The 27,525-nt window shown below is 39.6% G+C and overlaps 2 protein-coding genes across 8 annotated transcripts in view; one reads left to right on the top strand and one right to left on the bottom strand.

The window, feature by feature from the left end:
• Positions 1–8,346: 8,346 nt before the first annotated feature.
• On the bottom strand, positions 8,347–9,079 carry LOC119037037 (14-3-3 protein zeta/delta-like). The gene is given in 2 exon segments (XM_053662644.1): positions 8,347–8,802; positions 8,804–9,079. Coding segments are annotated over 2 exon segments (732 nt in total).
• Positions 9,080–24,893: 15,814 nt separating this feature from the next.
• DIRAS2 (DIRAS family GTPase 2) overlaps positions 24,894–27,525 on the top strand; it is a 104,405-nt gene continuing 101,773 nt past the window's right edge. For all 7 annotated transcript variants that reach the window (XM_037129069.2, XM_053662659.1, XM_037129066.2 and 4 more), the window contains exon 1: positions 24,894–25,007. The gene's annotated coding sequence lies outside the window, so the exon portion shown is untranslated. The remainder of the gene's footprint in view (positions 25,008–27,525) is intronic.

Here is a 27,525-nt window from a genome sequence, read left to right as displayed (position 1 = left end):
CTTTTCTTGCTTCCTGATGCACTGAAAATTGAGCGTTTTTATGAAGTGTCTGGGCACAGGGAGAGCAACATGTACCTCTCAGCAGAAGGGAAGATGGGGCAGGTGGTTGCTGAGGAGGAGGGTCTTGACTAGAGGGAAAAAGGATCCAGCAGTGGGAAGAGGGCCAAGGACACAAACCGCTTATTTGTGATGTTGTTGGTGCTAAAGTATTAGTGGCAACCTACTCATACCCACCCAGACAAATAATCTTTGTGTCCTCTTTTGCAGGTGTGCTAGAGATTATCAATGCCAATCCAGGCAGTAGAAAATTAAATGTACAAAACTGACACTGTGTGACAAATTACTGGTATTTTTCATTTTGGTAGTACTCAAATGGACTTTGCTCCTTTAAGACTATATATAATCTTAGAATGATTCTTGGAAAAAGTAAGTCTTCTAATGAAAGCATTGAGTGTGTTGGAATGAAATCCTATTAAATATCACAACTCTATGAATTATTAGGTAGGATAGGTAGTAAACTAAGGTTGGGAGGAGGAGGGAGACATATCTCACCCATTTATTCAGCAGTCCTGAGTCTGGTAAGATTGCCTGGTGTTCCGAACATCACAAGTAAGGATGAGGGGAGTCCTTGAGACTCTGTGCTGGGAAAGGGAGCCTCTGTAGCAGCTTCACTAACAAGACAAAGCCTTTACTAGCTGAGAAACTAAAACCTTTATAGCTGTACATATTCCCAAGGTTTAGAAGGGTGAGGGGGAACCTAAAAGCTGACTAAAGTATGTAACCCCTGAACCCCAAGAGTCAGCACACTCTGAGTGCCCACTTATAGCCTCAACTCAAGTATATAAAACAAACTTACAAACTTACTAACAACTTTATTTCCTCTATATATGGGGCATTTAAGACTAGCTGGGTGCCGACTTGCAGCTTTGTGTTCATATGTGTTTCATAAATAAACTTGATATCTCATTTCCACTATACATGTTGCCTCTTACTTGAGTCCGTCTCTTTCAAGCAAGGGAAGAACCAAAGAACAAGCTTGTGGTGGGGGGCCTGACTCAGGTCTCTCAGGTAACAGAATCATAATCTATTTTAAGTGCACCCAGAAAAAAGTATGCCTAGAAACAAAGAATAGAAATTGTGTTTTCTAACTCAAATATGTTTCAGTTCCATGAATGGGTATTTCCTGCTTGCCCACACATGTGTCCTATTGATAACGTTTGAAAAACTTGACCAACTTAAATTTGCAGGACTGACTGGGCTAAGGTTACCACCCTAAAACTCAGATAAGAATGAAAAGTATTTTTCTTTTCATTCATACAGATGGCCAGCAGGTATATGAAGACATATAATTGGCTGGCAGGTACATGAAAAGGTGCTCAACATAACTAATCATCAGGCACTGCTGGTAGGATTGTAAACTGGTACCACCACTATGGAAAATAGTATGTAAGTTCCTCAAAAAATTCAAAATAGAACTACCATAATCTAGCAATTCCACTTCTGGATATTTACCTGGAGAAAACAAAAACACTAACTGAAAAAGATATACACCCCTATGTTCATTGCAGTATTATTTACAATAGGCAAGATGTGGAAATAATCTTAGTGTTCATTCACAGATGAGTGTATAAATAAGATTTTATATATATATACACGCAGAATATTATTCAGTCATAGAAAAGAATGAAATCTTGCCATTTGTGGCAATATGGATGCATCTTGAGGTCATGATGCTAAATGAAATGTCAGACCGAAGAAGACAAATTCCATATGATATCACTTAGGCGGACTGTAAATAAACAAATAAAAAAAAATATATATATATACCAAGTTCAAAGGTACAGAGAACAGATTAGTGTTTGCCAGAGGCAAGGGGTTGGTAAATAGGTTGAATGGGTAAACTGTTTTTTTTTTGTTTGAATAAGTCATATTTATTTTTAAATTAAAAAAGTTTTCAAAATAATGTCTTTTATAATTATTAACAGTTTTCTGTAAATTTTGACTGGCAAATAGAGGTTGAAGAAAGGAGTGATTAACCAAAGTTATCTACACTCTGACCTTTGAGTCTGTGGGCCCTGAGGGCCCAGGTCCCTCTTCTTCAAGTCAGGGCTCTTTGATTTGAGTCAAAGACACAACTGATTGATTATAAGGAAAGTTTGGGAGCCATTAGACAGGTGGGGATAAATGGAAACAAAATTTACAAACAGAACTGAGTTCATAAAGAACTCTGATTTTCCAAAGATGTTATGTATCTAATAAAAACCTTACTAAAGAGAGTAAAATATAAAAATCACCCTAAATCACAATCCTAGAGGCAGCTACTCTTAAACTTGTCCTGATGTGGTTTTAGTTATGTGTCTGCATATGGAGACATGTACACGTAAGTGTGGTTATATGTTTTGTTACCTGATTACTATATTAGAAAGCATGTTGTGAAAATACTCTTATTCCACCTCATTTTTGTCTGCATACACAGTATTGTCTTGAGTAGATAAGCCATGAGTTACAACCCTGATGATACAGTTAATTGCTTCCAGGGTTTCACTGTTATAAACAACCTAGCCACAAACACCCCTGCATCCATGATCTTTGATGGATCTTTTGGAATGAATTCCTGAAAGTGAACTCAGAGAGTCAGAGGAGATGCTTGTAGCTGAACTGCACTTGGGTCCTAGTACTCTGCACAAGGTCAGAGAGGCTCAAGGCAGGACCACACTCTGCTTGACCAACAGCAAGCTGCATAGCCAGAGGACCAGTGCCTGATGCTTTCTGCACACAGGTGCAGCCTGGCTGGCCAGGCGCTGGTGCTGACCAGGCCCTGGTGCTGATCAGGCCCTGGTGCTGATCACAGCTTCTGAGTTGGCCCCTCCTGCTGCCTGTGGTAATGAATTCCAAGCTGTATCCATGCTTCTATCCCAGGCAGTGTGAGGTGGTGAAAGAACCTCGTTTGTGTTTCTAACTTGTATCTTTTTAACTGCAGAGTTTGAATCTCATTGTGAAATGCCTATTTATCACCTTGTCCAATATTTTCACCAGATGCTAATTTTCTCTATTGATTTAAAAAGTTTTATTGGTCTATAAATCTTATTCCTATCCATATTCGTCAATTATGTTATAAACATTTCCTCCAATTTGACCTTTGTTTTTAACTTTCCATATTTTATTTATTTATTTATGCCAAAAATAAGATTTCAGATTTTTCATGTAGAAAAATCACCTATGGTTTCTAGCTTTAATGCCTTCGTTATCCTCAAACATATAAAAATGCTCACAACTTTTTACATTTAAATTTTTATAATACATTTGGAATTTATTTGGTCATAAGCCATGAAATAAGTACTCAGTCTCCCCAAATTATTTGTCAGTTTATTCAACAGTCCATCTTCTTTTTTAAAAAAAATATTTGTTATTGATTATGCTATTACAGTTGTCCCATTTTTTCTCCCCTTTATTCCCCCCTGCCCTGTATTCCCCCTTCCATCAGCATCTCCCCCACCTTAGTTCATGTCCATGGGTCATACATATAAGTTCTTTGGATTCTCCTTTTTCTATACTATTCCTAACCTCCCCCTGTCTATTTTGTACCTACCATTTATGCTTCTTATTCCCTGTACCTTTTCTCCTCTTCTCCTCCCCTTTCTCATTGATAACCCCTGATGTGATCTCTATTTCTGTGAATCTGTTCCTGTTCTAGTTGTTTGCTTAGAACAGGAATTTTCTGTTTCATTTTTTTTTTTAGGTTTGGTTGTCAATAGTCGTGAGTTTATTATAATTTTACTGTTCGTATTTTTTATCATCTTCTTTTTCTTAGATACGTACCTCTAACATTTCATACAAGAAGGGCTTGGTGATGATGAACTTCTTTAACTTGACCTTATCTGGGAAGCACTTTATCTGCCCTTCCATTCTAAATGGCAGCTTTGCTGGATAGAGTAATCTGGGATGTAGGTCTTTGCCTTTCATGGCATGAGAAGTAGGTCTTTGCCTTTCATGAGAAGTACTCATGCCTTTGAGTACTTCTTTCTAGCCCTTTCTTGCCTGTAAGGTTTCTTTTGAGAAGTCAGCTAACAGTCTTATTGGAACACCTTTGTAGATAACTATCTCCTTTGCTCTTGCTCCTTTTAAGATTCTCTCTTTATCTTTAACCTTGGGTAATGTAATTATGATGTACCTTGGTGTGTGTTTCCTTGGATCCAAATTCTTTGGGACTCTATGAGCTTCCTGGACTTCCTGGAAGTCTATTTCCTTTGCCAGATTAGGGAAGTTCTCCTTCATTATATTTTGAAATAAGTTTTCAAAGTCTTGCTCTTCTTCTTCTCCTTCTGGCACCCCTATGATTCAGATGTTGGAACGTTTAATGTTGTTCCAGAGTTTCTTAAGCTTCTACTAATTTTTTTTTTATTCTTGTTTCTTCATTCTGTTCTGGTTGAATGTTTATTTCTTTCTTCTGGTCCAAATCATTGATCTGAGTCCTGGTTTTCTTCCCTTCACTGTTCGTTTCTTCTTCATGTTTCTTTATTTCACTTTTCATAGCCTGCATTCTTTCCTCTATTTTGCAGCCGTACTCAACCATTTCTGTGAGCATCCTGACTACCAGTGTTTTGAACTCTGCATTTGCTAAGTTGGCTATCTTCATTGCTTAGTTGTGTTTTTTCTGGAGCTTTGATCTGTTCTTTCATTTGCGCCATTTTTTTTTGTCTTGGCACACTTATTATGTAGTAAGGGGTGGAGCCTCAGGTATTTGCCAGGGTGGGGCAACCCACTTAGCTGCAGCATTGTGATGCTGCATGTGGGGGAGGGGTCTGAGAAAGAATGATGTGCTTGCTCAACTCTCCCCCAGTTTTCAGTGATTTCCTCCACTATCCACAAACAAATCGAGCCCTTCTGGTGCTGATTTGAGGTGGGTGGGTTTGTGTATGATCTAGGACCCTGTGGGTCTCTCCAATGAACTCTGCTGTGAGGCTGGGAGTTTCTTCTTCCACCTCAACTCCCACAGGTTTTTTCAGTAAGTGGTTTTGAGGCTTTATTTCCTGGTGCTGGAACCCTGGGCTGTCTCACTCCCCAGTTCCTCCTGGTTTATCTGCACGCAAAGATGGGACTGCTTGCTTCACCAGCTGCTGCCTTGCCCACCTGGGTTCACCAGCCACTGCCTTGCCATGAGTCCTCTCCACCTCAGCTGCTGATCTGCACCCCTCCTGCTTGCCTGGATGAATGTTTTTACTTTAACTCTTTGGGTGTCACACTTCCAAACAATTCAATTTTTGGTAGTTCTGGTTATTTTTTATTTTTTTAATTTTTTGTTATCCCTCTTTTGGTTGTGCAAAGAGGCAAAGTATATATACCTATACCTCCATCTTAACAGTTCATTTTCTCACTTTAGTCATTAAACTTTATCAGATGCTAAATTGCATAAATACTTGAGTCCATTTCTGATCTTTCTATTCTATTTTACTCATATGCCTAATTTGTTAGTATATTACTGCTTTAATTGCTGTGGGTTTGTAATCTTTTTTTTTTTTTTAGAGTTTGAAAAACATTTCTTGGAAGTTTTTGAACCCCTATCCCAACATATTAACATTTTTACTTTTATTTTCCACAGACTGAGAAAATGCATATGAGTGTGAATTCTTAGATCATAGATGTTCTGACTCAGTTGTGAGGAGCTAAAGAAGGAAAACAGAGGGAAGTTGTCCTCCACTTAATCGCTATTGAGCAGAAAAGTCGGTACAATGATAGCCCACAATTCTCCAATAGTGATGTGTGTTGAGTTAAATTTTTGATGTTTCTGGTGACCTGCAGCAGGGTGAGCAGCTAAAAGACAAGTGTAGATTCCCCTACACTTTTTTTTTTAAAGAAATAAGTTATAAAAATTTTATTTTTCAAATCCAAGGCAAAACAAATCCCAGGTTGGAATCATCTATTGGGAACTACTATGTAGAAACACATGAACACCTATTATTAATGAAGTGTTATCACAATTTATTTCAGAATCAAACTAGTTTAGTAGATGACTGACTGACACACATAAAATATACAAATGTGACAAGGTTCAGATTTTACTTATAATTTACTTGAATGAGATCAATTTCTTCAGTCTAGCTTAGTTCTCCTAAACTATGGATTATTTCATGTCCTTGGTCAGAAGAAATCAATAAAGAAAAAAAAGATCTGTGATTGAAGATGCATCATGATGTTGTCCCAAATGCATGAGTTACTTTCTCCTTGGAAAGAAGACCCCAAGGCCTCCATTGCACCTTTATTTGAATGTAATATTTGAGACAGTTGTCCTAAAGGGCTGATATTTCCTGATTAATCTGAGGTCATAATAAAACAAGCAACAAAATAGTATCTGGGATTTTGGTTTCTCACCCTTATTATCAAGACTCACTGTCTCCCATCATCAATATTTATTGAGCATTTATAGTGTATTAGGCACAATAGAACATACAAGAAAACATTATTTCTGCTCTTGAGGAGCTTACATTCTAAAAGAAAAAAATACACCTTTTTTAAAATGGTATTTTTGTTTGGTGTTTTTGCCAGGTACTGAGGAAATAGTCTGTAGGGTGAGCTTTGGGTATAACTTAGCCCCATTATTTAAAGAAGAGAGGAAGAAAGAGGATTTCAAAGCAGCCAATGTCAGACCTTTCAGGATGGTGTAGTTTTATAGGGAGGTAACACAACCTCATCAACTAAGGAGGCTTGAGGGAAGGAAATAGTTTATGGGATGCAAGCAAAGGAAATAGTGTATCCTTAGACATTTAGTGGAGCCAGAAAGATCATGTGGCCTTTTCCCCCAAGTATATGGCCCCCAAGTAGGAATGGTTGCTGACAAGACAAAAGGCTAAAAAGGTAATCCTGTGCACCTGACAAATAGAAAGGCAGGCTATAAGAGCATCAAGAAATTCTTAGAAACAAAAGTGATTTGGAAGCACAAAACTTACAGTTAATGTGACCCAATGTCATGATGGGCCAAGAACATTGTGACTTCTGAATTTAGAAAAAGCCATATACTAAAATTTTAAATGGAACAAACACATTACCCTTAAAAAATGGATCCCACCTCTTAAAGACAAAAACAAAACCCCCCAAACTATCTTTTTTCCAGGGGGTTGGGTGGGGGGAGGAGCATGAGATGTGGTTGGGAACAGTAGTTCTAGTAGTAGTATTTTGTTGTTATGATAAGCTTTGTATTTAAACTTGGTAAAGCCTACTAGCTGTTGAGAGGGAATAAGGAATAAATTTCCAAAAAATGTACAATTTCCTTGAGAGAAGTTTTAGAACCAAAAGGCTAATTTACATGAAAAGCTGTAGAGAAGTAGTTGAAGAGTCCATTCATAAAACTTTTATTCCACTTACATGAACTTAATACATGTGTTCTTAACAATTATGCTTAGATTGTTCATGAAAATTTCATAAGACATTAACAAAGTTAGCCATCATCTCAAGTTATTTCCCTGTTAACTATTTTTACAGCACATGCATGTTAGGCAAGTATTAAAAAAAACAAAAAAAACTAAACAAAAAAGCCCCCTAAAAGCAGAAAAAAAACCCCTGAAAAAGTTAAATTTATGGGTTTTTGTTTATTTTACTGCTATACTTGATATACATACAGTAATGAATATCAAGCAATTAATTTTACTGCATCTTGTACATTTGTTCTTCAGTTGCCTAAAACATTTAAATACAAATAAAATGAGTGCAGCAAAAATAATGAAAGTAAACAGCAGATAACTTTATAGATAATGGAATGTGAACTGTTTCTGCCCTTATCCAGAGTAAGCTGGGTTACAACTAAAGGAACGCTTCTGTAGCTGTAGTTAAAGATGTGCACATTGGGAATGAGTAGTCCACAGATATGTGCATGGTTCAACATGAATTATCCATGGGGCAGTCATTTCTACTACAGCCCTCTAAGTGCTCCAAAACTTTTAAGTACTCACAACAACTACACCTGTGACTGGAACCCAATGATTCCTTTTATTCCCCACCAGGACAAACTAATATGTAGGCAATTTTCTTTGCTTAGACATGGAAGCAATTTTAGCACTGGCTCTTGTGAAGCCACAATGTACCAAAAGTACTATGCCAAACATTTATAACTTGTATAAAAATTCCACATCCCCATATTGGCCACCTCAAGATGAAAACATAACTCCCTGAAGATTCACTGGCTCTACTCCCCTAATATTAAACATAAAAACCATGTGGGAAATATAGAAATTCAAATAGAAGTAACATAAACCTGTCATAAATCATAAACAAAAACTATATGTGGAACAGCATGGATGACAAATGGTCTACTGTGTACATTTAAAATGAGGCAGACAAAAGTTTGAAGGCTGGTTAATATTCTCCTCCTTCTTCTGCTTCAGCTTCATCTCCTTGGGTATTCGATGTCCACAATGTGAAGTTGTGTCTCAGTAATTGCATTATTAGCGTGGTGTCTCTGTATGACTCTTTACTTAATGTATCAAGTTCAGCAATGGCTTCATCAAAAGCTATCTTTGCAAGAGAGCAGGCTTTCTCTGGTGAGTTCAGAATCTCATAATAGAACACAGAGAAGTTAAGGGACAGACCCAATCTGATAGGATGTGTTGGCTGCATTTTTTTTCTGATTTCAAGAGTTTTTTGGTGTGCTTGTGACCAATCCACAAGCCCCTTCCTATCATCCCCAGGAGCAACCTCAGCCAAGTAACGGTAGTTTTCCCCTTTCATTTTCAAATGGAAGACTGTGCTCTCTGCTTGTGAAGCTCTGGGGATCAAGCACTTCTCCACGAGAGACAGGATATCATTGCAGATCACCTCTCAGCTCCATCTCAGTCTTCTCTCTGTCTTCCTGAGCTATCTGCTGTTTTTCCTCAGCACCTTCTGTCTTTTGCTCAATACTCGGGATGACCCTCCAAGATGATCTATGGGCTCCTACAACATTTATATAAGCAACGGAGAGAAGATTCCTCTTCTCATTGGATAATTTGGTTCCTTGCTCAGTTACAGACTTCATGCAGGCTGCCATGTCATCATACCACTCAGCCTGCTCAGCCAGGTTGGCCTTCTGCACCAGCTCCTCTCTATCCATGACTGGATGTTCTGTGTCCCGAGTGGGTGGTGACAGAACAACTGGGGCTCAGTAGTCTCTGGGCTCTGAGGCTGAGACTCTGTCCCTCGATCTTACTGCTCACAGGCCACTTTGTTGTTTTTTTTACAAATGTAATTGAACACATAATTTTTAAATAAATTGATTAGATTATAATTGATAATATAAGATATATTCACATGAATTTCCTTTATAATTCAGAGGCTATGATTGTTGTTGATATTTTTTGAGAGACTGATTTAACTAATGTTTTCCCCTTTCAATATGTGTTTGGCATTAGGAGCAACCTTTCAGTTAAATAAAACAGACACTCAGACTATATAGGACCTCAGTACTTACAGGCTTCTACTCTTTATTTCTCTTGCAGTTAAGAGGAATACAGCTCACAAGGCAACACATTAAACATTTCCATATTAGAAAAAGTAAATTTTAGAATGTGGCTGGGATCCTTCAGGATTTGGAAGAGACAGTGACTGTGGTCACAGCCAAAGGATAGGCAGCTTGAAGCAGCAGGAAAAGGGAGCATCAGGGTCCCGTTCTTTACACATGGTGGGATGGCAGCTCCTGCCAGGAGCTCTCAGCAAGTGAAAGCATCAGCATCCAGCCTTGGTACCTGGGAGGTGTGGCTTGGGGCATCCCAAGCATATCATTCTGTGTCCTCCCTCTTTGTCAGAGGCTGCAAACACCCTAAGCAACCAGGGCATTGAATAGCTCATCATCAGTAAGCCAATGATGGTCCAGTTAAGACTGGACAGTCCTCTTCTGTCCACCTGATCTCAGCATCCTCATAGTCATGGTGTGTTGTCTGAGCAGGTCAGGAAGGGGAGGGGAGAAGGAGGCAGCCAGCCATTGAGCTCAGGTGCATGACAGGTGTGTACCTTCAGACTCACAGATGTACCTGGGAAAGAGGCCACCTAGCCCTCCATTCTCCAGGGACTAGAGCCTCCATGCCCATTGAGTTATGGGGACCCTCTGAGTCACAAAGAACATCCTTGAGCTCCAGGTTGTGTAAGCTTCTGGCTGTCTGCATAAACCCCATCAATCAGCTGGAACCCACAGAGGTCGTGGTCTGAACAAAACTGATTCATGAAATGGCCCTGTAAATCTGGGAATGTTTTGTCATCTCAGGAAAAGGTTTTTAACAGGACTTTTAATATGATTTTTCCTTTGAGACATTTTAATAAAACATAATAATTGGAGATGTTGTCAACAAAGATCAGGGACTAGCAGCTGTGGACCATGTCTGTGTGTTGTAAATGCCCTTCCATGTTCTACGCCTGGGGTAGTTTTCACATTTTTAAAGGGTTCTTAAAAACACACAAAACTGAAACACTTTGCTCCAGACAGTCTATGTGGCCCACAGAATCTGAATTTTTACTGTCTGGCTCTACAGAACACGTGTGCAGACCTCTGATGTAGCTGGTCTGAATTATTCAAGCTTCTCAAGTATGAGTGTTAAGGTCCCTTACTAAGTGCATGGATTCCTTACACTCTGAGTCAGTGTAGCATTGGAGGTGATACATTACTTTTTTAATATTTTATTTATTTATCTTTAGAGGGGAAGGGAAGGAGAGAGGGAGAGAAAAAAATCAATGTGTGGTTGCCTCTTGTGTGTCCCCTGATGGGAACAGGCCTGCAACCCAGGCATGTGCCCTTACTGGGAATCGAACTGCAATTGTTTGGTTCGTAGGCCCATGCTCAATCCACTGAGCCACACCAGCCAGGTGTAATGCATTAATTTAATAGATGGAAGTAAGGTTCTACTTTGAAAAGCAATATTCAGAGTCACAGTTTCATCCCTCTTTGAGCCTAATAAGGCTGCCTCTGGCCACAGCCTGCCATCCCCTGCCTCTTTCCCTCTGGCCCTTTCAGGAACAGTGTCCACCCACCTTGCCTGGCAGTCCTCAGAAGCCAGGCATTATGTCTTGGGTTATATTAAATCTTATTTTAAGTATGAGAAAGAAGCTTGTTGGTTAGTTTAATCTTTGGAAATCTTGAATGAAGACCCTGATTTAAATATACATTAAAGGATTAAAAATGTCTCATAACTCAATATAGAAAACAAATTTGACTCAGAGGAATATACTAATGAGTAGAAATCTGTTCTTTATTTTTTAATAATTTTATTTGGGGATGGCTTTAGATTTATGGACAAGCTGCATAGATGGCACAGATAGGGGCTATGTACACTTCTCACAGCTTCCCCTGATGTGAATGTCTGTGAGTGTGGAGTAGTCACAAACTGAACAGCTATTGCTGATACAATGCTGTGAACTAAACTGTGGAGTTTATTCAGACTTCACCAGCTTTTTCACCAATGGCTGTTTTCTGTGTCAGCATCCAGCCCAGAGTCCCATGCTGTGCTCAGTTCAGGGTCCTTCCATGTTTAAAATTCACTACTGACCACATCACATTCACACAGGCTTTTAGAGCAAGAAGACCAGACCTTCTGCTTTCAAAGATTCCTTTTAGATCTATGGTTTTAAAAAAAATTCTGTAACATGAAAATCACACAACAGAAAGAGATAAAAAATTCTTCAGCTTACGTTCAAGTGCTTTTAAGGATCTTTGCATAGATGTCCAGCCCATACTGACAAAAGGAAACCCTTACTAATTTTTCTTAGAGACTTAAAACTCTCATAATTAGGAAATTCTTAAGTTACAAATAAATCCCTTCTGTGACAGTCTACTTCAGCAATAATGACAAAGACTTTATTATTGTAATTATTGAAAATATAATCACTGGTTTAACTTGTCCTGAGAACCAGGGCCCTGGCAGCTTGGTGGCCATTGGAGAGGACAGGCAAAGTTGAGAACAGAAGGCAGGCACTTTGGGGCTGTGGCAGGGGAGAAAGGAGGGCACCTCAGAGCAGGCTTTGCCAGGGTACCACTTCTCCTCACCTGTAAGTATGGGGAGACCTAGAGGCTGGGGGTTCATGGGCCAGCAGTTCCACTGAGAACAGTTTGGCAGGGGAAGAAAGCATTGGACTTTTTTGTTGCAGATGCCTGGAAGTCAAAGTCAGGAGCCCAAAAATCTAAAACTTACCAACCCTCCTTTATCCCCCCCCAAAAAAACCTCTCAGAAAAAGTGTCAGTTATACCACAGGAACGCATTAGTTTCCTCCTGCCAACTGAGCTTTCACATTGAGCATGAGCTTTTGTATTTAAAATCATTTCCCTTTTTAAAACAGTGGGGGAAACTGGATTTGAAGAAACTGTGTTCTGTTTCCAGACAACATCCTCCTGTTGATGACCTTTGGGAGAGAGTTGAATTCACTCACCCTCCATCAGGAAGTCAATGCTGCTTCCAGATACACAGTCCATCTCTGCCTCCAGCCACTCTTGCTCTCAGGGGGCCAGTCCTGGATTAGTAGACACCCCTCTCCTGTGGGGATGGGGACAGACCAACCCACTATGAGCTGGCTTGTGTTGGAGGACTTGTGCTTGCACTTACAAGAGTAGGGCAGGAGCACCTCTGAGCTCCACACAGTGTCAGGCACTCTACATCCTGGTGTGTGTGCCTGTGCCCACAGGGAGCATATGGGGCCGTGGGAAACAGCTCTGCTGGGCGGGGTGGGGGGGACCTGTTTGCTTCATCCACAAGGGCAGAAGGGAATCTAGCCATTCTTTTCCTAGGGAGCTCCATCTGGGCTCAGAGCAGTCCTAGAATTTCTGTTCCATTTTTGGAAAACTCCAGTTTTTATAAAGTTCTTTCCTATGTCGATCAACACTTGCACTTCCTGAGACTTCTCTTAGGAAGGCTGCCTAAGAGTGTGAAGGCTGCCTTCTGGAGGTAGGATTTAACCCTCTTTTGTCACAGCAGTCTAGTTTGGAGACCATAGGCACCAGCATAGAGCTAAGTCAACAACATAGGCTCTGAATTGCTCTGGCTAGACTTCCAGCACTGTATTGAATAGAGTGGGCATCCTTGGCTGGTTCCTGATGTTAGGAAGAAGCTTTTAGTTTTTCACTGTTGATTATGATGTTAGCTGTGGGCTTTTCGTTTCTAAAAAAGATTTTGTATATTTTTAGAGAGATGGGAAGGGAAAGAGAAGGAGATAAACATCAATGTGTGGTTGTCTCCTGCACACACCCTACTGGGGACCTGGCCCACAACTCAGGCATGTGCTTTAACTAGAAATTGAACCAGTGACTGGTTGGTTCACAGGCCAACACTCAATCCACTGAGCTACACCAGCCAGGGCGAAGCTGTGGGCTTTCCATATGTGGCCTATGTTAAGTTGAGGTCACTTCCCTCTATTTATTTTTAGCTTGTGTGTATATGTGTGTTTATCATGAAAAGATGTTATATGTTGTCAAATTCTTTTTCTGCATTTTTAAAAGATGGTATTTTGATTTTTTCTTCATTTTATTAATATGGTATATCACTTTTACTGATTTGCATATATTGAATCATCCTTGCATTTATGGATAAATTCTACGTGATTGTGGTATCTGATCCTTTTAATGTACTGTTGAATTTAGTTTTCTAGTATTTCGTTGAGAATTTTTGTATCAATAATCATTAGGTATATTGGTCTGTAGTTTTCTTTTCTTGTCATGTTATTTCCCGGTTTGGGTTTAAAGGTAATGTTGGTCTTATAAAATGAGTTAGAAAGTATTACCTTCTCTTCAATTTTTTGGAAAAACTTGAGAAAATAGGTATTAATTCTTCTTTAAATACTTGGTAAAATTCACCAGTGAAACTATCTGGTTCTAGGCTTCTTTTGGGGGAGGTTTTTGATTACCTGTTCAGTGCCTAATTATTTGTTACTAATTATTGGTTTGTTCAGATTTCCTGTTTCTTCATGATTTAGTCTTTATAGAATCATATATATGGTTCTAGGAATTTATTTATTTCTTCTAGATTATCCAACGTGTTGGCCTATAATTGTCTAGAGTAGTTTCTTATAGTTCCTTTTATTTCTGCAACATCAGTTATGATATATCCCCTTTTATTTCTCATTTTATTTATTTAAATAAATAATTTATTTGTTGTTTATTAAAAGAGTCTCATCTCTTTTTTCTTAGCCTGGCTAAAGGTCTGTCAATTTTATTGATTTTCCCCAACAAAAACAGCCTTAGTTTTGTTGAGTTGTTTATTTATTCTATTTCATTTGTTTCTGCTGTTATTATTTTCTTTCTTATTCTAACTTTGGGCTTAGTTTGTTCTTTTTTTAGTGCCAATCAGAGAACCCCATGTGCTTAAGCCTGGTGACTGGAAAAATGGTGGGCATATAACTCAGGGCCCAATTAGATGCTTCCTTGAGATATGACATGGGAATCATGAAAAAGGGAGGGCCTCTGTTCCCGTTGGATTGTGTTCTCCAAGAATATAGCCCTAGGGCTTCCAGAGCCATGTTTCTTGGCTCTCAGAGAAAGCCTGTCTGAAGTAGGAGGGAATGAGGCCAACAAATAAGAAGAAAGAGAGAAGCATGTACCCGTAGCTGGGAGAATGAGCAAGAAAGAGAAAACCATTCATATATCATTTAACTTTGTGATCTTGCCTCTCTCTCTCTTTATCCTACCATCCCTTCCTTCCTCCCTCCCTCCCTTGCTCACTTCTTTTTGTCTTTAGCCATTTTGAGTTAGGCTTAGATCTCTAGTAATTAAAAGTATACTGAACACTGTGCAATGGTATTTTGTTATTGTGAAAACTAAAAGAGATAACTTGTGTAAGATCTCTGAGATCAATGAATATGTTTATTTTATTTATACCTCTCTGGATTCTAGTTCCTTTTTTTTCAAGCATACATAACAACTTCTACATTTTGTTTTACTCAAGATGGAACTTCCCTCTTTTCATTTCACTTAGACCATCTACTACCATAGCCCTTTGTTTATAAAGATACTAAATATATATATGAAGGCACTTTGGTATATCCCTTACACACAGTATCTGATTTTTTTAATCAAGATAGCCTGTGAAGTGGGACCTATTATTATCTGCATTTTACAGATGAAGATCCTGAAGAAGAGGAGGTGAAGTAACATAGGCAGGAAGTTGTAGAATCAGGATTTGAACCCAGTCTCTGCTCTTAAATCCCTCACTCCTAGTTTTGTTCTTTAATGTTCATGACATCTGAGCATGTGTACATAACAACCAGTGAATAGTGTTTGGGGTTATGTGTTCAATTACTTCAGAACATCAGTAATGTCTTTTTGAAGTTTAAAACACAAACTAACCACTTTGTATTAGTTCAAGAAATAACAATGTTATTGTACTATAGGCAATATGAGAACAGGGAGGTGTCACCAGTGGTGAGAGCTTGAGTCCTCTGTGAGCTTGGCACTCACATAGGCTGCCATTCTCATCTTGGGAAAGACACAGGGTCCAGAGCACACCAGGCACCAGGGCTTGTGACTTCCTTCATCTGGACAAAATAACCAGAAATGGTCCTTGAAGTCCAGGGTGCATGTTGGGGTGGTATCAGAGGAGACAGGTGGAGGAGAGGTTATTATCATTCTTCTTATGGGATCAAAGAAGAAACACAGGAGTGAGAATGATGGTCACATTTATATTTCACACTCCACAGCTCTTTTCACTTAGCTGTTCAAAAATGTGCCTGGGAACTAGATTTTCTTGTATATTTATCATGTTTGGGAGTGTTATTTGAAAGCATGTTATTTCTTTGTGAAATGTAGTAACTTAAGCCTTGGAAAAGGTTCTAGGTGTTGCTCACAAGGGATGTCATTATTAGTGGATAGTTGATAAGACTATTACTGATCGAACTATGGTAATCTAGCCAGCAAGGCTAATTAATGTGACATCTGGCATCTACACAACTTACCATCAAACTTTCCTAGGTTGGTTTTGATAAATTCAACAACTTCTTTTTTTTTTCCTTTTCTTCTTCTCTCCCTCCTTCCCTCCCTTCCTTTCTCTGTCTCTCTCTCTCTCTCCCATCTGTATGTATGAATGTATGTATGTATGTATGTATGTATGTATTTGTGCCTTTCTTAACTGAGGGATAAGTGATTTTTTCTATTTATTTATAATTGAGGTATAATTAAAACAATCTTTTTATTTTTAAAGAAAAGTGACCCAAGTCAGATACTTCTTAAGCAATATTTTTATTCCCAGTTGAGGTCCAGAGCAGCTGAACTTCAATATGAAGTTGGCATACTTCTTTATCTTCAAAAAACTGTGTAATCTGCTCAGTAGCACATCTTATGGACACGAGAAGTGGGAACCTCATGTGGAGAAACAGCACTCCTGCAGAGATTAAAACAAACAGCTTTACAAGATCTCAGGTTTTTAGTAGAAAAGTTAAATACTCAATGTAATCAAACCAAGAAAAGTCATCATTACAACTCTCTGCCTACTCTCCTTGTTCAGTATGTTTCTCTCGGTATATGTGTATATGGGTGTGCATGCATGTGTGCATGTGACAATGTGCACATGTGTGTATGCATGTGTTAATATGTGCACACACGTGGTTGTGTGGGTACATATATGGGCCATTTCTACTGTGCATCAGGCAGTTCTAAGCCCTGGGGATACAGGACTAGCAAGATTTCTTTATTCAGAAGCTGATAATACAGTAGACAGGTAGACAATCAACAAATAAGCTTATAAATATGCAGTTTGATTTCAGGTAGAATTAGTACTATGATTAGTACAGGCAATGGGAAGGAAGAGATAGTGTGTCAGGGTGGTGTCTCTGAAGTGGAATTCTGGGGTGTGAGTGAATGAGGAGATTCATGTATTAATGGTCTGTGGGAAGATGTGGGCAAGAGTAATCTAAAGAAAGGGGGTAAGAAGTGCAAAGGACCTGGTATGTTCCAGCCAGGGTGTTTGGGTGAGTGATGGGAGGCGAATGTGTAGAGAAGGAGAGAGGCTAGATCAGGCCAGCTTCATAAGTTACAGTAAATACTTTGATTTTGTAGTAAGGCCAAGAAAAAGCCATAGGAAGATTTTAATAAGGGGAGGGATCTCATCTGTTTTTTTTTTAAATTATTAAACATAGGAGTGTAAACATGGCATTGTAAAATTTCAGTTTCATAGGGTTGACCTTGATCTATTTTAAAAATTAAGGCCTCATTTGCATACAATAAGTACAAAAGCTTCATGGTTTGATTAGCTTTGACAAATGTGTATAAATGTACACACTTAGGTAACCACCACCACAAAGAAACGTAGATAGGATTTCCATCACCAAGAAATTGCCTTTTTAGAACAAGATTCCACCATCCCAGGGTCGATTACAATTCTGATTTCTATCATCTTAGATTAGTTTTCCCTGTTTTTGAACTTTGCCAAGTAGATATATTTATCCCTTGTAATCTCAAGAGTATTCATTTTTCTTCTTCAGTATTAGACTAAATATTTTATTATACAGAGATAGAAGTTGGTATGCATGTTTTCACATTCATTAATGTATGTGTGTGAAGTTCCATGTATACAGCACATATGTGTATGCATTTTCTGTAGATGTGAAGTAATAACAATGGCTACCATTGACTTAGTGCACACACTCTGTAGATACTGGAGGGCTTGACATTTACTGTCTAATTCTTACAACAGTTGTACAAAATAAATATCATTCCCATGGTCTGAGGAGAAGTTGGAGACAGGAAAGATTAGACACTGCTGAAGGAACATGGGTTGCAAATGGGTACACTGGGATTGTTCCTGTAACTCCAACCCAAACTCATTAGAGGTGGTGATTTAGATCCATCCTCGTGTGATGACTCTGGAGTGCTGTGAGGGCCTGATGTCAGCAGTGGCTCTGACTATGGGATCTACTGGAAGGACCCCCAAAGGACTACTGTGTGTACTGAGACACTGCATGGGCAGCCCCTGATAGCACCAATGTCATTCTTGTGACATAAAGTTTTATGTCAATATGAACTCTTGCCTGCTCAGACTTGTTTACTGGAGAGACTGCTCACTCCACAAGATCTTAAGGGACACTCTAGTATGGGTTTTGGTCTCATTGGGGTTGTGACAAACCACACGAAAGGGGAACCAGTCCACCCAGCAGGTGCCCAAGGGTGTGGCACAGCCCATCTGCAGCCCCGCTAACACAATCCTTCCACATGAGTGCTAAGAAGATTTCCTTGGTAAGTGGTGGTATTAAAAATTACTTGTGAGTGAATGAATATGAAATTAAGTGAATGAACTCTCCTTTAATTTAGTTCAGGAAATATAGTCAGATGACAGCCCTTCCCCTCAGACTTTGCTGCCCCATCCCAATTGTCCATGCCACAGGGAATTTTTCCCTTACTTTGAGAATTTCACACTACTCTCTGTACAATAGCACTTGTAGTACCTCTGGGGGAGTGCTATTCTGGGGGAAAAGACATCTTTTTGTGTATGTGAAGCAGTGGGGTTGCTTAGGCAAAAGGTCAAGGCCAGGTGTCTGCTGAAGCAGCAGCTAAGGAGTGAATAAAGCTCATTGGAACCCAGGACAGTTGCATGAGGATGAACCATTCTGACCTGGGAGTATCCCTCCTTTATCCCTATACAGACACATGACTTTGGGACTCTTGACTGAGTCATCTGTGTTTCTGCAGAAAGATTGAAGTAATAATCATAACTAATGTTTACTGAAATACTAAGTGTTACACACTCTGCTGGTGACTTTGCACACATTTTTTCTTTACTCTTTGGGCCTCCTTTTGATTATTTTATTTCACAGATGATAAAACTGAGGCTGAGAAATGTTGACTAACTTGCCAAAGATGATATCACTGGGACAGACAGAGCTGGGATTCCAAACCCCAGCTGTCCATGCAAATCCTACCATTTTTCCCAGCCTCAAATGTGGCATTAACATCCTAATTTTGCCTCTGTAGAGTGAGAGACTTTGCAACTATTACAGTCCAACTTCACTTTCTATGCAAAACCTCTATACATTTTATGAAGTTTATTAAAAATGAGGGAAAACTTCCCTGAGAATTTGCCTGCCTTATTGGCTTCTGATCCCCAGCAGAGGGCAGTGTAGTCTCAGGCCAGTGTCCTTCCGTCCCCCTGTGGGGAACTGGCAATCAGCTTCTAGCAAAAACCAGTCTTAGCTTGAAAGGGTTAAATCTACCTGGAGAGGACACTGAAGAGTATATATAGCAATAGGTTCCTATGAGATACTATCTCATTAAAAGGCATAATTTGAATATTTTTTTCTTAGAAGGTGTCAGAAAGACATTTTTCTGTTAGAGAGTTCTTATATTATGCATAAAAATGATAAAGATTTTGTCATTTTGACAGCTTGAGTCCTCTGTGAGCTCAGAACTCACACAGGCTGCCACTCTCACCTTAGGAAAGACACAGGGTCCAGAGCACACCAGGGACCAGGGCTTGTGACTTCCTTCATCTGGACAAAATAACCAGAAATGGTCCTTGAAGTCCAGGGTGCATGTTGGGGTGGTATCAGAGGAGACAGGTGGAGGAGAGGTTATTATCATTCTTCTTATGGGATCAAAGAAGAAACACAGGAGTGAGAATGATGGTCACATTTATATTTCACACTCCACAGCTCTTTTCACTTAGCTGTTCAAAAATGTGCCTGGGAACTAGATTTTCTTGTATATTTATCATGTTTGGGAGTGTTATTTGAAAGCATGTTATTTCTTTGTGAAATGTAGTAACTTAAGCCTTGGAAAAGGTTCTAGGTGTTGCTTTCTCTCACCTCTATTTATAGGACGTATTAGCAGGCCTATAACAGAAGCCATTTCACCTTGTCTGAGATTGATGGTGAGGCAAAAGGAGCACAGGGGAGCTCTGTTACCCAGCATTGGCTATGATAAATGCCTTGAAAATTACCAATTTCAAGAAGTTGTGCATGTCACACTTGCTTTTAAGACCTTATACATTTTTCTAGATTATTTTCTTTTATATGTACAAGCTACTAAGATTTAGAAATGAATGCCAGATTATCACAGTCAACAGTCAACTGGTAGTGGCTCTTTGTGTGACAAAGCTACCCTGCCAGCAACCTCTACCACCAGTTCACTGGCCACATGCCTTCCCCTAGTTCCCTGGATACCAGCTCATTTTCACAGCAATGCCTCCATCAATTCTTGGCTCATTATAGTGAATGAGCTATTGTTCAAATCTTTGAGTGCTCACTATATGAGGGCATTTATGAACAAAACAATTGACGAAAGATTTGGAATAAAAAGTGTTTTGGCACTTGTTATGGCTGGGTCCTTTTTAACTGCTTTATTTATATGAACATATTCAATCCTCACAAGAACCTTACTGGGGAGCTGTTATTGTCATCCCCATTTACAAAGGGGAAAAGTGAAGCACAAGGGATGCTAAGCCAACTGCACAAGATCACAGAGCTAGTAGGTGGCAGAGCAGGGATTAGGTCCTAGTCTGCCTGCAGAGTCTTTGTCTTTCCTTCCTATACTTCCTTCTTCAATATCAGCACCAGCAAGCCTGGTGAGGTTAGTATATCCAGGGTGCCTTTGTGAAAGAATGGTCTTCACCTGGATCTATTTGTGATGGGTTCCAGAATCTTATCCCTGAGTACTGTGGAATGAACTGGCCTGGCTGTGCTTCCACCATGACTGACGGGTTGGTGTATAAAGACCCAGCTCCCTATTCCTTCTGGCATAACTCTGAGGCGTGGGTTCCACTGATTTTTGGTGGGGTGGAGCTCCAATGGCCTTTAATGCTGCTGGCCCAGTTATGCCCCCTTGACTGCTACCTTCCCTTCCCTGTCTCACATTCCTGCTTCCCACTGAGGTACTCTGTACTACTAGATAAACCCCTTCTGCTGATGTCTGGTTTCTGGGTCAGCTTCTGGGGAAAGGAAGACAGATATAGTGTCTACATCTAACAGTAACAAGACTTGCTGAAGATACCAAAAGATTTTGGGGGAATGACTTAATTCCCACTCTAACAGCCCAAAGAAGAAACAGGGTCTTCAGAGTCTCTCTGCAAAGAGCGTGTTCTTCATCTTCCTGTGCTAGGGCACAGTTTACAGACAGACAGACAGCTATGAATCTCTTCTGCTTGGACTCAGAACTGACCAGCATTCTCTGTGGGTGACCAGTTTTCTGCCTGGGGAGGGCATATCATGAATACTACTAGTTAATCATGGAGCCTGTGAACCATAGTTCATCTAATAACATTGACCAATTGTTTATTATGTGCCAGGCATTATTATGGGTGCCTGCTGGGCTTCAAACCCAGGCTGTCTGTGGCAGATCTTGAATTTGTAACTATTACTCTACTACTTTTCTGTGTCATCTTCAAATGACAAGAACATAACAAAAGGCAGAAGAGGTTCCAGAGTTCCTCTTTTTCTTATTCACGCTTGATCTCATTCTAGTAATGAAAGAATATGCAGTTAGGCATGAGCAGAGCAGGAACGATAGGCCAGATACAGAATGTCACCAAGGTGGGAAGTCCCGGTGCTTAGCAATGGTCAAAACTAGAGAAAACAACTATTATAGGCTAGGACCTCGCCCTCAGGGTGACCTTTCCTCCATTAGCATGTCATTAGTCATGCTGTTTAGAAGCTCCTAGAGGAGGAACAGTGGGGCCAGAAAAGAGTCTCATATGACTCCCATATAAGCCCTTGCACAACCACTCCCTTAAATGTTAAGCCCTCATGACAATGGACTCTGTCCGCCGTCAAATAATCTTAGGAACATAGCCTCAAGTCTGTTGATCACAGAGACAGAATTTTGGTCAAACTAAAAATAGCATCAGTTATTTTTAATAACTCAGTTGTGTGTTAGCTCCAACACCAGAAAAGCAACAAAACCAGGCAAAGCGATGCCACTGACCAGTCAGTAGAGACTGTGATCCTTAAAGGACATACCTGAAAAGCTGATGAATATTAATATTCCCCCCAGACCTCCCCTCAATCCCAGACTTTATAAAACAGATAAAAACCCTTAAGACAAGGGAACACAGTGCATTCTCTCTGTCTGTCTGTCTGTCTGTCTGTCTGTCTCTCAAGCATGTCCATGCCTTGCCTCTCCCCTTCTTCTTCCTTCAGACATGTTATATTTGCTTTCTTTCTGCTGAGCTCCAAGGGCCCTTCTTTTGCCTCTGTAACTTATTTCCTGAGTCCATGCAGCTCAGCTGGTTCACTTGTTCTACCTCTGTGAATTTATTTTTTAAAGATTTTATTTATTTCTTTTTAGAGAGAGGGGAAGGGAGGGAGAAAGAGAGGGAGAGAAACATCAACAGGTTGCCTCTTGTACACCCTGAGCTGGGGACCTGGCCCACAACCCAGGCACATGTCCTGACTGGAAATCAAACCAACAACCTTTTGGAATCCACTGAACAACACCAGTCAGGGCACCTCTTTGACTTTCTAAATAAACTTGATCTTGCATAGAGTTCTTGGTTCTGAATTCTTTGTTAGCCAAACTCAAGAAGCAAGATTCAATTCACCATTAACAGTAACACACTGGCATGTGTTGTACATATTTTTTTCCAGTAAAAACATCTGTGTCTCAGGGTTTTTAGAAATCAAATCAACACATGCAGACGGTAAAACAAAATTCTAAAAAATACAGCCTCAGGGGCTGCTTCCTTTAGCTGGCGCTGTAGTGTACCTCAGTGTACATTGTATGACAGGATCTGAAGCAGTGACTCACACCCCTGCTGTCTACAAGGTTAGGGTCAGGGTTTGGGAAAGTATTCTAGGCCTACACTGATGTGTCTCCGGAATTTTTGGTTCCATGCAGTTAATTGAGCATGCACACATGCTTACCTTACCTCTCTGCATGCCACTAACCTGGATTTGAAGAGAGGGAACAAAACTTCAAACCAAAGTCCACTGGAGAGTGTCTTTATTTCCAGATGGTATGCTCTTGGTTTGTGAGAGATAAGCAAGGGAATTTTGCATACAGCAGGTCTTGAAAATATCCTTGCTTCTTTGGACATTTTACTCCAGCAAAACAAAAGTGCAAACAAGCAAATTGAAAGTGTGTATGTGAGAGAGAGAAAGAGATTGTTTTTAATTTTAATTCTGTTAGCAGTTATTTCCATAGCTGTAAATATGTTTTTGTGTTATTTTTTTGAGGTCTTCATTTTGTCCCTTTGGGGGTCACACGTTAACTACACATTCTTAATGATGCCATTTGAGCTCACTTTTATTTTTTATCTGCTATTTAACTTGTCTTCATGTGCTTCCAATTTTTGACATGAATTGTTTTAGTTTTTCTGCTGGTTATCTAAAAACTTTAAATAGCAATCAGACTCTCCTGTTTAGTCCCATGTAGTCATATCTGCAGACATCCTTTGCCATCCATCCTCCCATATAGAATGAGGGGCCTGTACTCCTATAATTCTCTCTCAATTCTATTTAACTATGCCTTTGCTTTCACACTTTCTAGCCCTTTATCACATGGTAGACCAAATATTGGTCCCCAGTGATGTCCACATCAGTTCCCAGAACCTGTGACTATATCACCGTATGTGGCAAAAGGACTTTGTGGATGGAGTTAATAGGATTTTGCATTGGAGAGACTGTTCTGTATTATCTGTGGGCTTGATGTCAGCACAGGGGTCTTTATAAGGGAAGGGGGAAGGTGGAGGGTTGGAATCAGAGAATAGATGATGATGGAAGCACAGGTTGGAGTGAGTCTGACTGAAGCCAGGAGGCAAGGAACATAGGTGGCCTCGAGATGCCAGAAGGCAAGGAAACAGATTCTCCCCTAGAGACTCTAGAAGCAGCTCAGCCCTGCTAACAACTTAATTTTAGCCCAGTGAGACATGCATCAGACTTCTGATCTCCAGAACTATAAGGTGATAAATTCCGTATTGTTTTAAGCCACTAAGTTTGTGGTAGATTGTTATTGCAGGAAAAGGAAACTCATACAGCACTATCACCAAGCCTTCTGGTGTTTTGTCTATATGGTATGTGCTATTATGCCTGTGACATTTGACATATATTCTCCCATTTAGTCCTCTAAACCACCAGGACTGCTATTTTATAGAGGAAGAACCTGGAATTCAAGGTTTTATTACCTCAGTAAATGTCACACAAGCAAATAGTTGGTTTGGGGCTTACCTGTACTTTTCGGAGGCCAAATTTTGATGCTTTACATCCTCTGGTTCCCCTATGGAAGAGGCAAAAGCTACCTTAAGGGCTCACAATTCACAGAAAGTGAGATTTGGATGTTGCAGAAAAGAAAAGAAAGGCAAAATTGCCAGGTTCTCTGAGAGAAGAGTGCAGTTGGTCTGTCAGTGGGTCAGACCTCTGTGATTTGACTATTTTTTGTTGACCCAGATCTGGAACTTCTTTGTCTTTTCCTTTGAAAGCACTACATCTGGTAAAATAAAGAGTAGCCTGGCATACCTCAACTCCTCCACACATACAGAAGTAAACCAGGAATGAGGTATGTAGGACACTCTCAGAAGCCAGAGAAGTGTGGCTGCACAGTTTCCTCTCTGGAAAGTTGACCAGTTTGGGAAGATGAGCAGCCCTGGACATCTCTCTAAAAAAGGAGCTTACATCTTACCCCACCACATCAGGGCTTCTCTGGCATCTTTTAGACCCTTTCAATCAGGGCAACAAGACCGTATGACCACAAGCTGTGATAGACAGTCCTCTGTAGCCTTGGTGGGCTGGGAGAGAGGCTCATACCCTGAGTGAGGTGGGCAAGTTGGAGCTGAAATAGCTGTTGGTGTCTTCCTGTTTTTTTAAAGTCATCTTCTTCTTTCTTTTTTCCATTTCTTCCTTTTTTTTTCTGCTCTGACTCAACATTTGCCTTTTTATCTTCTTACCACTTTTCTCTGAAATTAAATCTCTCTGGAGATTTCTGTGTGAAATACCCCTCTTATTCTCCCTAATTCTCTAATTTTCCCTCCTTCCAGGTCATCCTCTGAAATGACTGAATAGAACCTGCACTTACAAAGAAGCACTGAGAATCTCCAGCCCTTACAACTGATTGCTTTACTCGGCTAATGTTCGTTTACCAGGAGCTCATCATTCTAGTAGGTGAAAAACAAGACAAAACTGAGAATTTCTAGTGATGCCCATAGCCACCATTTTTTCCCTAACATTTCTTGTATTTTTCGGTGCAACACAGGTAAGGGCTTATCACTGTCAATTAGGTTTTTGTATTCAAAACTTTTAAAGAAAAAAGTCCCTTAATTTTTCTGGTAGACGACATTTTCCGTAAGAAGGAGCTTCTCATTTTCCCCCCAGAATGCTAATGACTTCCTATATTAATTTGGTGTATGAAATGATGCTTTCAGACTGAGAATACTTCTATATTCACAACTTCACTTATATTTGCAAAACAATTCTATATTGTTGCAGTGATAACAAGGCTACCATCTTTTTACTATGTAATTTTTTTTCTATTTTAGCTGAGTGAATACTCTCTTGCCTATCAGAATGATTTGAGTAACAAAAGATGCAGACTGGTAAGAATAGCTGCCTTAGTTAATCCAGCTGAAGACTTCTTACAAAGATGCTTCTAGAGTAAAATGATAACCTCACCATAGGAGATTTAATGGCTATGAGAGTGGAAATAGGTCTAAAAAATCATGGGCTCTCTTGAAGCAAAATGTAATTTGTTTTTTTGGCAGGAAAATCAGAATTGTGAACTATAGACTTCAACTTTCAAGTTTTTCTTTTCTTTTATACAAAGCTTAGTGAAGAAGGAGGCTGCAGCCACAACAACATAAGTGTGTATGCTCATTGGTAAAAATGGACACTTTAATTTCATATTTCTTGCTTTACACCTATCTTTTAATACACTATTGTGTTTTTGAAATGCATCCGTCTCAGCAATGAAAAATGAATTTTTTTGTTTTTTTTCTTGTTTTCACTTATTTTATAAAATTTTAATTGTTCAACTACAGTTTTCTGTCTTTTACTTCCTCCCCTGCCCTCCAGCCCCCTAGTTTTCGTCCAAGTGTCTTTTATACTTGATTCTGTAAACCCTTCCCCTTATCCCCTGAAATTCTCTCCCCTCTACCCTCTGGACACTGTCAGCCTGTTCTCTATTTCAGTCTCTTTGGTTATATTTTTCTCATTTGTTTTGTTGTTTAGGTTCCTGTTAAAGGTAAAATCATATGGTATTTGTCTTTCACCACTTGGCTTATTTCAGTAGTATAATGCTTTCCATTTCCATCCATGCTGTTGCAAAGGGTAGGAGTTCTTTCTTTCTTTCTGTTGCATAGAATTCCATTGTGTAAATGTACCATAGTTTTTGGATCCATTCATTCACTGATAGGCACTTAGAATGCTTCCAACAATTGGCTATTGTAAATTGTGCTGCTATGAACATTGGGGTGCATAGGTTCTTTTGGATTGGTGTTTCAGGGTTCTTAGGGTATAATCCTAGCAGTGAAATTGCTGGGTCAAAAAGAAGATCCATTTTTAGTTTTCTGGAAAATTCTGTGCTGTTTTCTATAGTGGTTGTACCAGTCTGCAATCCCACCAACAGTGAACAAGGGTCCTCTTTACCCCACAACGTCTCCAACACTTGTTGTTTGTTGCTTTGTTTATGATGGCCATTCTGACTGGTGTGAAGTGGTATCTCATTGTGGTTTTAATCTACATCTCTCTAATAGCTAGCGATATTGAGCATCTTTTCATGTATCTCCGGATCTCTGTATGTTCTCCTCAGAGAAGTGTCTGTTCAAGTCCTTTGCCCATTTTTTAATTGTTTTGCTTGTCTTCTTAGAGTGGAGTCTGGTAAGTTCTTTATATAATTTGGAGATTAAACCCTTGTCTGAGGTATCATTGGCAAATATGCTTTCCCATATGGTTGGTTCTCTTTTTATTTTAATACTGTTTTCTTTATCCATGCAGAAGCTTCTTATTGTTTCTTTTATGTCCCTTACTCTAGGGGACATATCAGTGAAAATGTTGCAGCATGAAATATCTGAGATTTTCCTGCCTATGTTCTCCTCCAGGACTTTAATGGTGTCACAGCTTATATTGAAGTTTTTTATCCACCTTGAATTTATTTTGGTGTATGGTGTCAGTTGGTGCTCGAGTTTCAGTTTTTAGCATGTAACTGTCCAAATGTCCCAACACCATTTATTGAAGAGGCTATTTTTGCTCCATTTTATGCTGCAGCATGCTTTGTCAAATATGAATTGGCCATAGAGACTTGGGTTTATTTCTGGGCTCTCCGTTCTGTTCCATTGGTCTATCTGTTTATTTTTATGTCAGTACCAGGCTGTTTTGATTACAGTGGCCTTGTAGTACAGTTTGGTATCAGGTATTGTGATCCCTCCTACTTTGCTTCTCTTTCTCAAAATTGCAGCAGCTATTTGGGGTCATTTATGGTTCCATATAAATTTTTGAAGTATTTTTGCTATGTCTGTGAAATATGCCATTGGTACTTTAATAGGGATTGCATTGAATCTGTAAATTGCTTTGGGAAGTATGGACATTTTGATGATGTTAATTTTTCTAATCTGTGAACACAGTCTATGTTTCCATTTGTTTCTGTCTTGATTTCTTTCTTCAGTGTTGTGTAGTTTTCTGAGT

The sequence above is a fragment of the Artibeus jamaicensis genome, unplaced genomic scaffold (assembly GCF_021234435.1).
Source record: "Artibeus jamaicensis isolate MK-2021 breed Jamaican fruit bat unplaced genomic scaffold, CSHL_Jam_final contig_264, whole genome shotgun sequence".
Taxonomy (NCBI): Eukaryota; Metazoa; Chordata; class Mammalia; order Chiroptera; family Phyllostomidae; genus Artibeus; species Artibeus jamaicensis.
This window is presented reverse-complemented; position numbering and strand designations above follow the sequence as displayed.